General features: G+C 33.8%; 1 protein-coding gene across 4 annotated transcripts in view; it reads right to left on the minus strand.

Moving 5' to 3' along the window:
- Window positions 1–17,683, minus strand: part of LOC150095073 (fragile X messenger ribonucleoprotein 1 homolog B-like) — a 467,885-nt gene that overhangs the window by 83,803 nt on the left and 366,399 nt on the right. For all 4 annotated transcript variants that reach the window (XM_090411425.1, XM_090411423.1, XM_090411424.1 and 1 more), the window contains one exon: window positions 4,279–4,663. In XM_090411425.1, coding sequence (XP_090267551.1) covers window positions 4,279–4,663 — 385 coding nt within the window. The remainder of the gene's footprint in view (window positions 1–4,278; window positions 4,664–17,683) is intronic.

A 17,683-nucleotide genomic window follows, 5' to 3' on the forward strand; every position in this document is an offset into this window, starting at 1 on the left:
AAGTGGTCACTTACGCTTGGATACGCCGACAGTTCGTCGGCATGAAATGTTACAGATCGTAGTTTTAGATCTTAGTTTCACTTACTGGCTGAAAAACAATAAGGGATTTTTATCCCTCTTAACCTATCAACCTCGCCGGAAAAAAAAAAAAAAAAAAAAAAAAAAAAAATAGCCGTTTGACTTTTCATCATAAGACGAAATATTTATATATATAAAAAAAAAGTTATTTACTGTGGCATACATGTTATTTTATAGTTATGCAGATACAACCAAGTCCCCCCACCCCCAATGGCCAGTGTTTTAATGGTATCATTAAAACACTAGCCCAATAACCCTTGTGCCGCCCTTGCAGCAGAACTTAATTATACACCATACTTTCCTATCTGATAGCTACACAGTTATCACACTATCAAAAAAAATAATAATCAATTCTTCCCCCAGTCCTTCCTTGACATTCTCTTCAAAAAGATTTATTAATGCTGTCTTCATATCCTATGTTCAAGGCACTTCAGAGAAAATAGCCAGAATCAAAAAGAATACAGCCTATGCACAGCTTTCAAGACCCATCTGATACTGCTACCTTTAATCACTCCACTAAAGACAAAATCCCTCCTCTCTCTCTGTTAAATATTATTAAAAATAATATTTTAATTTTGTCACTGCTCCAAAGCAAGTACCGACATCAGACCTAATATTCAACATCAAATACATATATAGCTAACATTAGGCTTGACGTCACCAGCATTCTGTCTAGATCTCCTAAAAGAAATTATCTTGCCAACTCAGTGCCTTCAAGAAACTATGCAAAGGTAACAATATACTCATCACTAGAGCTGATAAGGGGTAGTGCTACTGTTATTCTAATGCAAGTGAACAACAGAAAAATGGGCATCATTCTCAGAGACAGCTTTACCTACAGACCTTTAGATTACAACCTCACCAAATCGCAAATCAAAAAATTGAAAAGTCTGCTCAAAAAAGTTTCTTCCTGGTCTCTTGAAATAAAAAAACTCAAGGCTTTCGGCTCTGCTCCCCACCCACACCCACACAACTATAGTAGATGCTATAGATTACCCATTCTATAAATTAGCAAAACAGTAAGCAAGCTCTCTTGACCCCCCCGCCCCCAGATCCTATAAATAAAAAAAAACATTTTATTCATTTTGAAACTTCTATTGTGAATTTAACATTAAATAATGCAGATATTTTGGTTAACTTTGATATCACTTCACTCTTCGCCAATATTTCCTCAAATGATACCTTAACACTTATATAAAAAAAGATTTTCCTCCCGATATCACAGATCTCTTTTCCTTTTGCTATCCTGCATATTTCTCTCAGAAGCACAAAATTTATGAACAGATAGATACCTCTATGGGTTTCCCCCTCTCACCCCATATGCCAATTTTTTAAAGGAATATTTTGAAAAACAAGCTCTTGGTTCATCCCCTCTCAAATTTTCTATAGAGTTAAGAGATGCGGATGATGTGTTCTCCACATACATGTTATGTATTCACAGAAAAAATATTTCTTTCTCTGTTAATGTTAAAATATTTCTTATATAAAAATGATTTTCAAAAATTACAGTAGCACTTGTGAAGCTTCTATAATTCAGTGATAATGAGATATGATTTCTGGATTGGAGAAAGGTTTATTAAAGTTCAAGGTTCTGGCTTTTAGAATGATTGAAAAGAATTCCGATTAGGTCTTATTTGGATTCTAGGTGGATAATTTTTATGCTCATATATAATGATTGGAGATTACCATAAATGGCCATTCAAATACTGCTTGAATATGAACTAGATCAGATCTTCTGAGCTCACAAAATAATTTTTCCAAAAGTCAGAAGAAACATAAAAAAAGAGTACCAGAAATTAAGCTCAACACTTGAAACAAGAAATAACCTAACAACAAATTCAGTTATAAGTGAAGGTCATTCGATTTTAAAGTTATTTCTTGTTATTAGTTAATAAGGATGTAAGTTAATATTTTGCCCATGAATCCCATAATCACAGTAAACTACTGAAGTATATAATCTTCTGGAAGAGTATCTAACACTATCATTACTAATGAATACTTAGCAAGTAGAGGGAAAATTCGATTTTACACACACAGTATATGCCCCAATCCTCAAAATTCTGTCAGAATTCAGATAATAAAGTTCATTTGTGCAATGTTTTTAAGATTTACATAATGCAATGCAAACACTATTTACAAATGATACAAGTGATTTCTTAATTTGACACTTTTCAGATCAATCATTTTATTTTTTTCTACTCTTAATATGTTACCATAAACAGGGCTGAAAGGCTGCACTCACCTGAAGGTTTCTTAATGAAAAGAGTTTACTCATCTCTCATTATCTTCCATTTAGTTAAATCATGTTGCAAAAGTCAGAGAGAGAGAGAGAGAGAGAGAGAGAGATGGGGGGGGGGGATAAATCATCTGTGGGTTTGTATATGCAAGATACAATGTGCTGGGGTAGGTGTTGGCCCAACCTCCACGATCACGACAACCCTTTCAGCCCTGTTCTCTGTTTGCTATGTTACCTAAACACACAAACACATCCTGTCATTAAAAAAATGTAAATATTAAATAAACTTTGGAGTCAGCATAGGCTGGATTTATTGAAAGTTAATGCAAATAGAACATTAATTAAAAAAAAAAAAAAAAAAAAAAGCTCAAGCAGGGATGAAAGGGTGCAATCAGAGGGCTGGGGTGAAAAAGAAAAAAAGCAAACACAACACTATACAATGAGCTTTTCAACATGGCAGCTTTATTACAACCTGAGGAACATTACCTTCAATATAAAAGAAAAATAATATAGAAATAAGAAGTCATGGGATACTGTAAAAATACATGAGCTTGAGTCATGATATAATTTACAAGTGATCACTCGAACATTTGGCCCTTTCATTTCTGCTCAGCTTTAAAGTTAATGATATCACTATTATGTTCTCAATTTGGGCATGACTTACAACTCCAGGATAATATGACACTTCTGAGATAGAAGGAATACAAAGTTCAGTTCAAGGTGTTTCAGGCAGGGGTTAGTTTGTAAGTAGTAAGCTTGAATGCAACAGGGTAGCATTACTATTTAAGGCCAGATACCAGTCATATTTCAAATTACACCCACCATTTTATAAGAAAAACACTTAAAAATTAAATGTAGATTCAAAGCAAGAATAAAGAATAATGCACCTTTAAATAACTAATGACAAACATAATAAGAATATATGATTCCAATAGACCAAATATTAATTAACATTTAGAAATAAAAATAAAAGATGTTTTACTTTATAGGTTTAGAAACCATTTGCCATCTTACTATTTTAATATCAAAAATAAATATTTAAGTTGTGTTATTTACTTTTTTCCCCTCATGCAAAAAACCTAAAAGACCCGCAAGACTTGTTCACTCAGCAACAACTGTTACACATGGATTCATTTGTAAATGCAATCACTACATTCCTAAATCTGATTATATACAGAAAACTCAAAAATGAAACAATTAAGTGATGTGCCATGTTTTACATAAAGCAGTATGCAAAAGACCAATTAGGTGCTGATCATAACAAATGGAAGACTAGAAATGAGGAGCAAAATATGGATAATTGATACCTATCAAAGAGTCATCATTGACAGTTAATTTTCTTCATACATTCACTAATTCATTCAGGAACAATCAATCAAACACTGTAATATGAATACAAAGCATAAGCAGCATAAGTTACATCAGCAAGTCACACAACTAAATACATGAAAACAGAAATAATGTTTCTAAGACAGAAACATTTTTGTATTTCTATATATAACCAGCCAAAAAAGAAAATCAAGTCAGTCAAAGTGGGAAAGGAGTGAAGCCCTGATCATTATCAAAGTGAGCATGACAGCCTTGCTTAAACAAAATAAATAATTCTTTCAATAACAAATGAATGTTATATGCTTACTCTTGCAGTCTTCTGTAATTAACTACAGAATCATTACATAACATACTTGTTAATTTAACGAACAACAAAATAACAAATATTCAGAAGTAACTATATAAACGTTCATGCATCCTTTTTTAAGATGCAGAAAAAGTGGTGGGATATTTCAAAAAACAAACTCATAACAATAAGACTGTCAATATCTGTGTAAGTCATGGAGGGAAGGGGGGGGGGATTGGGCCATCAGCAGTACATGGAATGCTGTGTGATTGATGCCAATGTCAGGTCTGGAAGTTGTCAACTTAGTAAGTACCACTACTAGTAAAACTTCATTTTCGGTTGGGCATACCTCTGCTACCGCTATCACCTCCAGCTCTTTCCCTACCCCGTGATATGCCACCAGATCCTCCTCGAACAGAATGAGTAGAATTGTGTCCTCCACGCCTGTCTGCATTAGGTATATAATCACTAAGGGTAGGTGGATGAGTACCAGTATTGTTGTTAAACCGGGAATCCCCTCCCCAACGTCGATTGGGATTTAAGCCTGGACCAGCACCCCTTCCTCGACCTCTTGTTGTGCCACCACTTCCACGTCCTCTGCCACTATCAGACTCTGAATTGTAACTTCTTTCTGGTCCACTACGACGAGGTATAGGAAAATTCTGAGTAGAACCCATCTGACTTCGAAGCTGCTGATCAATCTCTAGTTTTTCTTGTCTTAGTTTTTCTACTTCCTGCAGGATAAACAACACAAAATATCAGACTAATCATATAACATGAAATTGAAAACTACTAAAAACATCAAGATAATTTATTTAATGGATATGGGAAAATACATATTCCAATTGCACTGTCATCATGCAATTTAAATTTTTTGTCCTTATATACAAATATTTATTTAATCCTCCTCAACACACACACACACACAACTTGAAGAACTGCCCTCCTCTTTATCTGTAAAGACCAATTACCACCAGAAAACTGGCAAAATGTCATGATTGTTCTCATCTTTAAAAAAAAAAAGCAATATTAATGAATGTCAAAACTATAGAGGCATTAGCCTTTTAAACACTGGATATAAAATATATTCAAGTCTCTTAAAGACCAAATATTTTTGGAGAGGAACAAAACAGTTTCCATAAAGACAGATCCTGTACTGATGCCGTTTTCACTCATTTCAATCTAGAGACCCATATATTATTCATTGATTATAAAAAAGCTTTTGATAAAGTCAATCGTAATAAGCTACTGAAAATTTTAAGAGATGACAACATTCCTAACTAGTTAATTAAAGCAATCTTCAATATATACAACAATAACCAAATTACAATAAAGATAGCTGCACAAATATCTGAATCACAGAACATAAATGCAGGTGTCCGACAGGGATGTAGTCTACTGCCACTCCTCTTTAATATCTATATTAACAATATTATAAGAGAGTGGAGAGAAACAACGAGTTTTGGCATCCACATAAACAATTATATCAACATTGATACAATTTTATTCACCGACGATCAGGTTCTAATTGAAGATAATGAAGATTCACTACAGTGAGCAGTCTTTTCATTAAATGAAATAGCAAAAACATACAAGATGGAAATCTCCACTTCCATAACCAAAGTTATGGCATTTAAAGACCGAGACACAATTAGAAACAAAATTCGCATCAACAATGATATTATAGAACAGGTTAATACAATCAAATATCTAGGCTACCATTATCTTTTGAAAGAGAGAAAGATATGCAACATAAAATAACCAATTATATATGAATAACAAAAACTACTAATCAGATATTCAATCCAAATTTATTAAGCAAGAAAACAAGAATAAGAATCCATAACTCAATAGCAAGACCTGTCCTAGCATATGGTTCAAAAGCCTGGACCATAACTCGTTGACCAACTTCAGTAGGTAGCGAGGTTAATCTGTCTTGTTTAGGAGCATTACTGATAACTCTACTACAGCAAGCATAGCTCTATAGATAAATCAAGTGTCCTAGTCAGGATAAGATGGATTTTGGTCAGCAGAAGAAAAACCTGGACTTCACTTCTTTGTTAACTACACTCTTATTCAACTTCCAAGAATGACTCCACTTGTACGTACGTATCTTGTCATTCAAAAATTTTCCTGTAGAATATTCTTTTACTTAAGTCACTATAATGCAAGGTGTCCCAAAAGTCACAGTGTATTTTGGTGTAAATTCAAACAAATGTCTTATAGAAAATACAAGTATTAAAATCGCAAATAAATTTAAAAGAAATGAATCTGCGCAAAAAAAAAAAAAAAATGTATGCCTAAGGGACATCACAAGGAAACAGTGAATCTGTTCATCAAGTCTTAATTAAAAGAGGATCAGAAATTATCAATTAAATTAGTGATGCCAGAAATATTCTTGGTTTAATCCTTTATTCAAGTGTAAGTAAACAAACTTTGTGCATGAAGTATCTTCAAGACTAGGCTACTTGTATATAGAGGTTAATGACTTCACATCAGCTGCCTTAGTTCATAATGTTTAAAAAAAAAAAATTAAATTAAATAAAAAAGCACACTCCCTTTTGGACATGTATAATGCTATGCATCATGGGAAGGGCCACTACCCAGAAGAGATACATAACCTTATTATTAAAATACTCTAGATCACAGATGATATTTGATATTGAAAGTTTTGAAGTAAGTACAGGAAGATGGCTTAATGTTAAATCTCGTGCGAGACAAGGATGTACATTATCCCTTCTGTTATTCATTATCTATATGGATCACATTATGAAGGAAAGTGGTATTAAACATGATATCAGAATTGGAGATGTTAATGTCAGCTCTTTGCTTTATGCAGACGATGTTATACTTCTAAATAAATCCGCTACAAGTCTGCAAGATTCCCAGACTAAATTGAATAACTGTTGTAATAGATATGGTATGAAGGTCAGCAATAAAAAGACAATGAAAATAGGCAGAATAGTTTAAAATGTCAACTGTGTTGTGAACGGAGAACTTGTGGAACAAGTAAATCATTTCAGCTGCTTAGGCACGATTTTTACTGAAGATGGTAAATTAAATATGGAAATAGACAACAGAATCAACAAAGCTGGTATGGTGGGAAGTCAATTGAATAAATTCATATGGAATAAGAGAGAAATTAGTCGGAACATTAAATTAGCTGTATACAAGACAGTGTTCAAACCAGTTTTAACTTATGGATCTGAGAGCTGGGTCAGAAGTAAAACACTTGACCAAAGACTAGAGACTGCAGATATGAGAGTCCTGAGAAAGATTAGAGGCATGAACAGATGGCATTAATGGCAATAACATATTAAAAACGAGGATATTAGGAAAGAACTTGACATTGTCAGCATCCAGGAATGCGTTAGCAGAGCTAATTTCAGGTGGTATAGTCACTTAAACAGAATGGGTGAGGAAAGATTAGCAAAATAAGTGTTTCTGCCAAGTTGGCAGGAAAACAACCCAGAGGAAGACCAAGATATGTGGATTGATACGGTACAATGTGCCTCAGATGATAGAAATATAAGATCTGATAATGATAATATTGGAGTCTTGACAAGTAACAGACTGATTTGGAGGAAAATTGTAGATAGGAAGTTAGTAATGATGTAAATTTTTCATGTAGTACTATCATATCCCGTACACCCCTTGATGGTACATGTCAGGAATTTGATGATGATGATGAATCAAGAAATTATATTCTTGGTTCAATCCTTTATCCAAGCATAAGCAAACAAAGTGTGCATGTGAAGTATCTTCAGGATGGATATTGAGGCAATTGATATAAAGTCATTAACCGTTATATACAAAAAACTCAGTGAAAGATACTTTAAGTTAAAATTTGTTCACTTTCATTTGGGTAAAGGATTAAACAAGAATGTAATTTCTTGGCATTTTGAATTTATAGTATAAAAAAGTGAAAAAAAATTTCAACATCCGAAATTATGAGTTAGGAAGGCAGCATCCTGCAAACTGAACATGCAAAACAACAATTTGCAGAATCTCGTGTTTGACTCTGAAGAAAAAGACTTATCACATAAATGCTGCACAACTTGCATTAAAATTATCCAAGACAAGCAGCAATGCACATGTAAGATTCCATGATGTGTATGGTACATTCAATCTTCCAAATGCATTCCTATCATAATTTCTGATTCTCTGTGAAGACTTGGTGACCATTCAATGCTTTCTAGTGCTGCCCTTGGGCATTCAGATCTCTCCTTCTTTCTTTGTCATGTACAGATTCCATTCTTTTAAATTTATTCAGAATTTAAATAATTGTATTCTGCATAAAAATACATATATAATTATATCATTAAGACATTTGTAATTTATCCTATTTCATTAAAATAAGTAGTGGCTTTTGGGACATGCTATATCTTTTTGTCTATTTACTGAATTTTACAGCCTACCTTTCCTCAATCTAATCTCAGAGTCAGCACTGTACTGATATCACTTTGTGTACCTACCTCAACACCCTCTTCATGATTTATTCAACACTATAAAACCAAGGCAACTATATCTGTGTCTACTAGGTACATTCAATCTTCCAGATGCATTCCTATCATAATTTCTGATCCTCCGTGAAGACTTGGTGACCATTCAATGCTTTCTAGTGCTGTCCTTGGGCATTCAGATCTCTCTCTTTGTCATGTACAGTTTCCATTCTTTTAAATTTATTCGTCTTTTAAATTAATTCAGAATTTAAATAATTGTATTCTGCATAAAAATACATATATAATTATATCATTGAGACATTTGAAATTTATCCTATTTCATAAAAATAAGTTTCGGATCATATTAAAGACAGTTGAAAAATTGAACTATTCTGTATTAAAAATGTATTCATCTCCCTCATCATTTGCATGTTATAGATTTTGAATTTAACTTGCATTTAAAACTTTTTTTTTTTTTTTTTTTCTTCTAGCAAGATAATAGCTTTCAAAGTAAGCCTCATAGTTAAACATATTTTTGTGATGAAGTAATTCACTCTCCTACCCTAAACTCAAATTTAAACAAGTAAATAATCTCACATGACCATAAAAACGAGCATTTCACAATAGTATACATAAGCACAATTTTGTTTTGCCTAATTCTACCATTAAAACAGTCCGATTAAAAAATGGAATACTTGCATACCAAATTTCATTGAATTACTTCAAGCCAAGAATAATTCTCATTTTGAATTGTTCTTAATAACCTGGCCAATTTTAATGCCACCAAAACACAATCCAGTCTCATCTCTTGGAAGAATGCCCATATTACATTTTTAACACCTTAGATACACATTTGACATGGCACACTTAGTGTTAAAACATTTTAAATTTGTTTTCATTATTTCACGGTCCCCTTCAACGAAACTAATGGCCCCCAAGGGGACCGTGGCCCACAGTTTGGGAGGTGCTGATCTAGATGATGTCTTTGAGACATTACAAGATATCCAAGTTTGCAACTTTATTCCTTCCCAACAAGAGCTTCCTTCAAATACAATTCACTTAGTGCAGGTTTTTTATTCTGTTGAGTGCTATGACATAATCCCTTTGCATGCAATTCGAAAATTTGAATGTGTACTCGCTTTCTAATCAAAATCTGCAGTTATACAAATTGCCACAAGCTGATTCGCCTGAATTTGTAGTTGTAATCTTCAGAAATAGTGTTCGTTCTTAGGTTTTGAACACCAGTGGATATTAACGATACTGGGGATGGTCTTGTGGATAACTTATTAACACCTTATAGCTGTGATACTTGGAACCAAAAGAAATCTGATAGGAAAAGATAGCTACTATAAGGCTGTTGAGGATATCATATCATATAGTCATCATATGGATGGGTGCTAGAAAGGATCAGTAGAACTTTAAGGCTACTTAAGGATATTGACAGAAGAGAATTCAAATACTTCGGACACACTGAAATTCTCAAAACAGTAATAGAAGGTAAAGTTCCTGGCTGAACTTTATGGAGTTGAAGCTTTCAGAAAAGCATACAACAGGACCACATGGCAAGGACTGGTGTAGTACATCATTGAGCATCTAAGTGACCATACGGCATCTGTTGATGTCCAATGAACAGATGGGATGGTCTAGAATACAATAAGTTATTGGCTGATGATGCTATGTTGGATTGAGTAATAAGGAATGCATCTGTCTTGAATAATTCTACTGGAAAAATAAGGGTAAATGTCAGCTTAATGTTTCAAAGTGGAAGGTTATGCCTTTTGAATGAGAATACTGAAAACAGATTTCGATTTATTACATTTATAAGAAATTGCTGGAAGTTAAAAGAATGAGGAGCTATAGTAGATAGAGAATGAAAAAGTTTGGGAGCCAGATTGCTAAAGTTATTTACAGCAAAGTACTGGATGACTAATGATGACCATAATTAATTTGTACGAAAAAGTTAGAAAGAGTAAATGCTTAAGAAAAATAAGTTATTTCGCTTTAAAAGGCTTTGTTTACAACACCATGTTTGTGAAGAGGCACACCTTTCTATCTTCTTTCTATCTTAGGTATTTCAAGTGAAACTAGGAATTGTTTATGTGAAGAAAAAAAAATGTGGTCTCCAAAGTTTGTAGAGAAAACATACAGGTTAGTAAAGGGATCTTACACTGTTCAGACAAAAGTGATATTTTGCACCTAAGAGAATTCAGGATAATCCCTCAAAGCTGATAAAGAATGTGCTTAGGAAGCACGTAAGGTCTAGTTTCTTCTCATGGCAAGTGGTGAGTGTGTAGAATCAGCTACCATTAAGTGTTGCTCGTATGTCTTTAGTTAACATATTTGACAAGTTATATGAGAAGCATCTGGGCATAAGTGATTAAAAAGGACCTTCCTCAACAATACTACTACTAAATAATAATAATAATAATAATAATATATATATATATATATATATATATATCAAAAAATAAATAAATGAAGATGGGATTAAAGTTAGATCTACTGTATATAAATAATAATTATGCATTTCACTTCTAATCCAGTTCTCAGGTACATATGTTATAATAATATTTTGAACACAGCTGTTATCTCTCTGTGAAGAAATTGTACCAATTTGTTTATCTTTTTAAAGAAACTATTTTTACACCGAGTGTCAAGTAAATTTACAAGAATTCAAACTAATTCTAGAATCCAGGAAATAATTCACTCAAGACTAAATAAATAAAAAAAAGATATTATTATTATTATTATTATTTGTGACACCTCCAAGGAGTCCAAAGACTCATCACGGAAGGACACCTACTGTACAACTCTCCGTCTCCACCACTACACCGAACCTCTACTACCAATCATCTACATCAACGCCATCTACTGCCCACCACTACTAGTATTTTTTCTCTAAATGTAAATATTTAATGAAACTAAATAAAACTATATAGATGGTAAATAAACTTAAATTAATAATTACAAAACTATTTAGATCCAAGGCCTTCTAAATAAAACTATACTTTCAAATCTCGTTTATCTTTAATGGATAAATTTATTCTCTCACTGACTCATTCTTTTAGTGGTTTCTTTAACATGTACTTAATCAGTCTACTAGACCGAACATTTGTGTTTTGTTCCGAGAAAATAACTGATAACACCAGTGTGCTTGAGACAGAATGTTGAAATAGAATGTCTACTTTATCTCCTTTTATTTACTATTCACTTGTCAACAGTCTCACTTTTCCGATCTAAGGCACCTTGTTAAGATTCCCTTCTCGGAATCCTCTATTAATTATTGTCAATTTTTGCAAATCTTTCAAAAACAAAATTCTCACGTCTGCATTTTCAAATTTCCACTCCCTTCTCCTTGTTTTTCTTTGTTACCCTGGTACCAAATGCTCTCTCTCTCTCAGCTTCCAATCGGTTATCAATCTTCTCAGAAGTTGCACATGCGTTCAACTAAGCAACAAGCTACTAATGGCTGTATGTGTTCAACTAAGCAACAAGCTACTAATGGCTACATGTTATCATTGTTGGCAAAAAGAGAATGTCTTCAGGACAAATGACAGATATCACTCTACATTTAACAATTGTCAATTAGAATAACTAAATTATTACAATTATCAGATATCTGGATACACCAATCTCAAATACTTTAAATTTTTTTAACATAAATATCAATTTTCTCATCAGACACTTTATTAATCAAGTGCTGATTACGTGTGGTTATGAAACCAAAACTAATAAAATACTAATGTAGAGAAAAAATTGTAAAAAGATACATAATTATAAATTATGACTATTTTTACACAGCTACTTTAGTGTTTTGACTAGTTTCTCTCTTATTAGATATAAATTTATTCAGCTGGCTCCCTACCATACCAGGTTTGATAATTCTGTTGTCTATTTCCATAATTAATTTGCCAATCTCTCTAAATATTGTGCCTTCTTCTTTCACTATGCGTTATTCCTGCTTCCTATGCAGGGTTCGCATGTTACTTAGATGCGACTTCTTGTTAGTACCACTCCCAACCGACCTGTCGCCTAGCCTGCTGCTTGGGGAGATATATTTTTGGCTGTAATGGTGTATGTTCACAGGGTCGGTTTGCCTGCTTGTGGGATGAAAAACGCCAGATAAACTGGCGGAAAAAACCCTACTGCCCACGCCCAAGACCGACTAACTTGGCTATGGCTGAGGAAGATCCTCAAATTCCTCACGTCTTCGACGGGAATCAAACCTGGGACACTCCTTTTCCAGTCATATGGTTGTGAAGCACAAAGCCAACAGGCTAACTGCGCGGACTCTAAATATTGTGCCTAAATAGCTGAAATATTTTACTTTTTCTACATGTTCTCCATTGAGAATGCAGTTGAAGCCTATTTCCATATGTTTGGTCTTTATATTGCTAATTTTCAGTCCAGATTTCTAACACCTGTTATTCAATTTAGCTAAAAAATCCTAAAAATTTGTTTAGAGGTACAACAGCATCTGCACATAGTTAATATCTGCTAACTTTGATATCTGAGAATCTAATATCAGATTTAATACCACTTTAACGTGATTCACACAGATAATGAATAAAAATGAAAAAAGAGTACACCTTTCTCTCGCATGTTTTATACATAAAACCATTTTCCAGGAAATCCTCAAATTCTAACTGCTGACTAACAACTTATAGAGCATGTTCTGTATAATATTTCATTTAGCAAATAGGATTGCAGTATTATCAACAGCTCTTTTTTTTGGGCACACCTTGTCATATGCTTTCTCCAGATCTACAAAACTTAAAATACAGATTGTTATATTCCAATGATTTCTCAACTATTTGTCTTAAAGTAAAAATATGATTCCGAAAATCATTACCCGGCTTGCTCCTCTTCAATTTTCCATATTTGTCACGTATGCTTGCACCTTATTTGCAACACTTAATAAGGAAATTTTTCTGTAGTTCTCACATTAAGTTTTATTTCCCTTTTTTATAGATGGGTACTCCAATCATTTGGAATTTGATCTTGTGACAGACTATCTGAATTATGCAGTGTAGACTGTAAAACTTTTATACTATACCTCCATATTTGAGCAATTCTTGTGGAATGTCATCTATTCAACTGCTTTACCACATTTGAGAATTTTTAACCTCTGTGGTATATACTCCTTACTGCATCACCCTTGAATATTTTCTACCAGTGTCATCACTGCTTGTTTCATTTAGCAATCTTTAAAACTCATTATTATTACTTCAGACATCTAGAATATCTTCAATTTTTCATGCCCCATTATCATTTCTGATTCCTTTTACAGTACTCTTCCTTCTATTTTAAAGGCCTTTATTTTTCTTTTTTCCCGATAGCCTTAAGAACATTTTGTCAACCTATTGATAATGATTTTCTACATTCTTGTCACAGTCTTCCATGACTTTGTTTGGCTACTTTTACACAGTGCTTCTCCTTCTTACATCTTTCACTGTATTCTCTTGGTACATGCTGATTTACTTGCAGGCAACTTTCAATATGCTTTCTTCTTTTCCATTTCTGCCTTTAAATTTCCCACAATCATCATGGAGTTCTAGCTTCACCATATTGTTCCTGACTAGACCCCCTGCCCCCCCCAAGTATTTGTCACTGAGCCAAGGATCAATTCTTTTCTTTGAATGCATTCATTTTTTCTTGAATAATATTTGTATATTTGAGTCTACAATTACCCTGCAAAAACTGCCAATTTGATTCATTTTATAACTTTTTATACACTTTCTTCTCAGTATGATATTCAATGTTTCCTCAACCAGTGTAAAGACACCACTATCAACAATAACACAGTTAATGAGGTTTGTTTCTTTTATCCTATTTACATGAATATTTGCACATCTTATGTTGAAGCATGGTATTAATAATGATTAATTCATGTCTTGAACAGAAATCCAGCACATCCTTAACATTATTATCAGCTTTGCTGTTTTCTACAAATTGTCCCCAAACAATTTATGTGATGTTCACCTAATCTGCTGTTTAGTCATCAAAAGAATCAACTTTTCTTTTTCCTTTGCGTCAGCTCAAACTTTCTACTTGATATTTTCAGCCATTCAAGATTATCCTCTGTTTAGTGTCAAATACTATAGCTACTCCTCCCTTTCTTGATCACTAATTCCTGAATATGACATCATGGAATTTTTTTTTTTTTTGGTCTAGCAGACCATGCCTTGGATACCCCTGCACACAGGATCAATTGGAGAAACAAACAAACAAAAGTGCAACACAGAAGTCGTTATAAGTCAGAGAGATTGTTCTTGGAATCAACAGAAGCCTTGAAACATACTTCAAACCTCAATAAGTATGGCTGTATAAAGCTATCAAAAATTTGGGACACAGTCATCTTAAGACCTAATTAATACCTGCTTTCTGTCTTTGTGCCCCCCTCCAACATACATGGTGCCTAATTAGGACTTTAGTCTTTGTGTTGCCCATTGCACTTGTTTAAACTAGTCCCGTTGTTACCCAAATTGTTATTGTTTTGTTTACTGTGACTAAACTGTTTGTGCTCTGAAGATGTTGGATATAGTACCTGTGAAATATCAGCAATAAGTTAATAAGGAGTAATTATTTTCTTATAAGTCTGTGTTCTCATCAATACCATTAAAAATAAAGTAACATGTACTACAAACACATAAGCCATTCCATGCATTTAACTACCTAAAAGTATGGGTGAAACTCATGTTGGAAGTTTATTGAAATAAAAATGGCACTGGAAAAGTATTAAAACTAATGTTTAATTCTAATAATATACATTGTAGCAGGTGCACACATACACAGTCAACATAAAACTAAGCGAAACTCAGCAGACAGAGTTAAGAGTCCTAACTATGTAGGGCCATTGCATTCTCGATGGTGTGGATGCAATATGGGCTCTCTAAGAATTAATGTTTTCCATATTTTGGGAAGATTAATGCATCTATATTTATTTAGAGAAGATAGATTTTTTTGAAGGAAAATTGTGTCCTTGGCCCTTTTACTTTTATTCTATGTCTTCACAAGAGCATGGAATCTGGTAGACACCTGGATGATTAAGATGTGGAAGCTTGTCCTTAGGAGAAGTGAGAAAGGTGGAGATTTTTCTAAACGGTCGAAAGGCAACAAAAATATTCAGTGGTTTTAAAACTTTTGCTATACGTTCACTGATGCCTTGTACGTAAGGGATAGGAATGCGCGTTATTTCTTCTGTGTTTGAAGAGGAAGACATATTAAAACTACTCAAAGTTCTTTTAATGAAGCAATTCTTATAACCATTAGATAGAAGGGAAGAAGTTATATATAGTAGTTCTTTCTGTAAAAGATCATCTAAAGAACAAAAGGAGTGGGCCCGATGAACCATTGTTTTAATAGTTTCTGCCTTTTGACTGGGATGGTGATGAGATTCCGCATGGATATAATGGCCTGTATGAGTCTTCTTTCTATAAACTGACAAATGTAGGTTACCATTTTCTCCAAGACCTACTCATTGGTTCAGATATGTCGATGACAATTTTGCTGTATGGAATGGCTCTTCGGATGAACTTCAACAATTTCTCACTAAGTTAAACACACTTCATCCTAGGATCAAGTTTACCCTAGAAGTAGAATCAAATAAGCAGTTAGCCTTTTTAGATCTAATTCTTCGTTTAACCTACATTTCTCAGTTTATAGAAAGAAGACTTTTCTTTTCTCATACAGGCTATTATATCTATGCAGAATCTCATCACCATCTCAGTCAAAAGGCAGGAACTATTAAAACAATGGTTCATCGGGCCCACTCCTTTTGTTCTTCAGACGATCTTTTACAGAAAGAACTACTATATATATATAACTTCTTCCTTTCTATCTAATGGCTTTGAGGTTGTATTTCTGTAGTATTCTGTTTATTTTATCTGGTGACCCTTTAATGTAAGGAATGGTTATAAATTTTATTGTAGTCTTGTAGAGAATTTTGTTAATAGTGTTTTGGATGTAACCATTGTTTAGAAAAGTATTGCTGATTACTTTAAATTCTATAACTTTCAATTAAACATTAGAAAAAGATGATTTATTAGTCAGTTTTGACGTCTCTGCCCTCTTTACGAATATTCCAATCAATGACACAATCATTCTTTTACAGAAAAAAAAATTCCCCCCCCAGATATTACAGCGCTCTTTGTACATGTATTACGTTCTGGTTATTTTGTATGGCAAAATGCTTTCTACCTACAAAAAGAAGGCACAGCCATGAGCTTGCCATTCATTACCCCCCCCCCCCCATTGCTAACTTTTATATGGAACATTTTGAGCAACATTTTCTAGAATCTTCTCCTTTAAAACCCAAAGTCTGGCTTAGATACGTTGACGATGTTTTCGAGATCTGGCCGCATGGTTGCCAGACACTAGACATTTTCTTTAGCCACCTAAACAAACAACACAGACACATACAGTTCACAAATCTTATTAAGCAAGAGATTCGTAAGAAAAGGATGATGTGGAAGAAATACCCTGTGCAAAAGGATGATGTCCGTTATGAAAATTATAAGCAGCAGGCTAGAGTATTCACAACTGTTGTATGGAAAAGCAACCGGGTCTGCATGCTAAAGACAACCAACAAGAATTCTATTGATATGCTGCAAGTAAAAGAAAGAATGAATATGAAATAACTCTTCTAAATGCAGATAGCATTAGGGTTACAGATGCAGAAGAGGTTGTCCAACTAATGAGTGCTCATTTTGTTAAAGCTATCAATCTGGTGTATGCAATATTGAGCTCACTCTACCTCTTTACTGGATGAAGAAACTCAGGTGTATGAGGACGAAGTATTAGAGCTGTTGCACAAATACTCTTTTAGCATGTGTACTAAAAGAGCATTCAGCTGAACTGGCTATTCCTTTGACCAGACTGTTTAATATGAGTCTGAGAATAGGGAAGATTCTGTAGGAATGGAAAGAATGTATGGTAATTCCATTGCACAAGGGTGGTGGTGGTGCAAAGACTGATGTATCCAACCATCAACCAATTAGTATCTCAGGAGTGCTGGTGAAGATTTGGAAAAATTGCTTAGGGCTCGCATACAGAAATGAGTTGACAGTCAATCTCTACTTTGCAATGAGCAACATGGGTTTACTGAGGGAAGGTCATTAGCAACTTGTTTACATTCTACAACAATGTTACCACTGAAATAAACAAGGAGAATGGATACACCACAACACTTTGGATTTTGAGAGAATACAGCATGGTAGACTGTTGCATAAAAACCCATGTTGCAATGAGCAACATGGGTTTACTGAGGGAAGGTCATTAGCAACTTGTTTACATTCTACAACAATGTTACCA

The sequence above is a fragment of the Typopeltis vanoorti genome, chromosome 21 (genome assembly GCF_054136105.1).
Source record: "Typopeltis vanoorti isolate ZY-2024b chromosome 21, IOZ_Tvanoo_1.0, whole genome shotgun sequence".
Taxonomy (NCBI): Eukaryota; Metazoa; Arthropoda; class Arachnida; order Uropygi; family Thelyphonidae; genus Typopeltis; species Typopeltis vanoorti.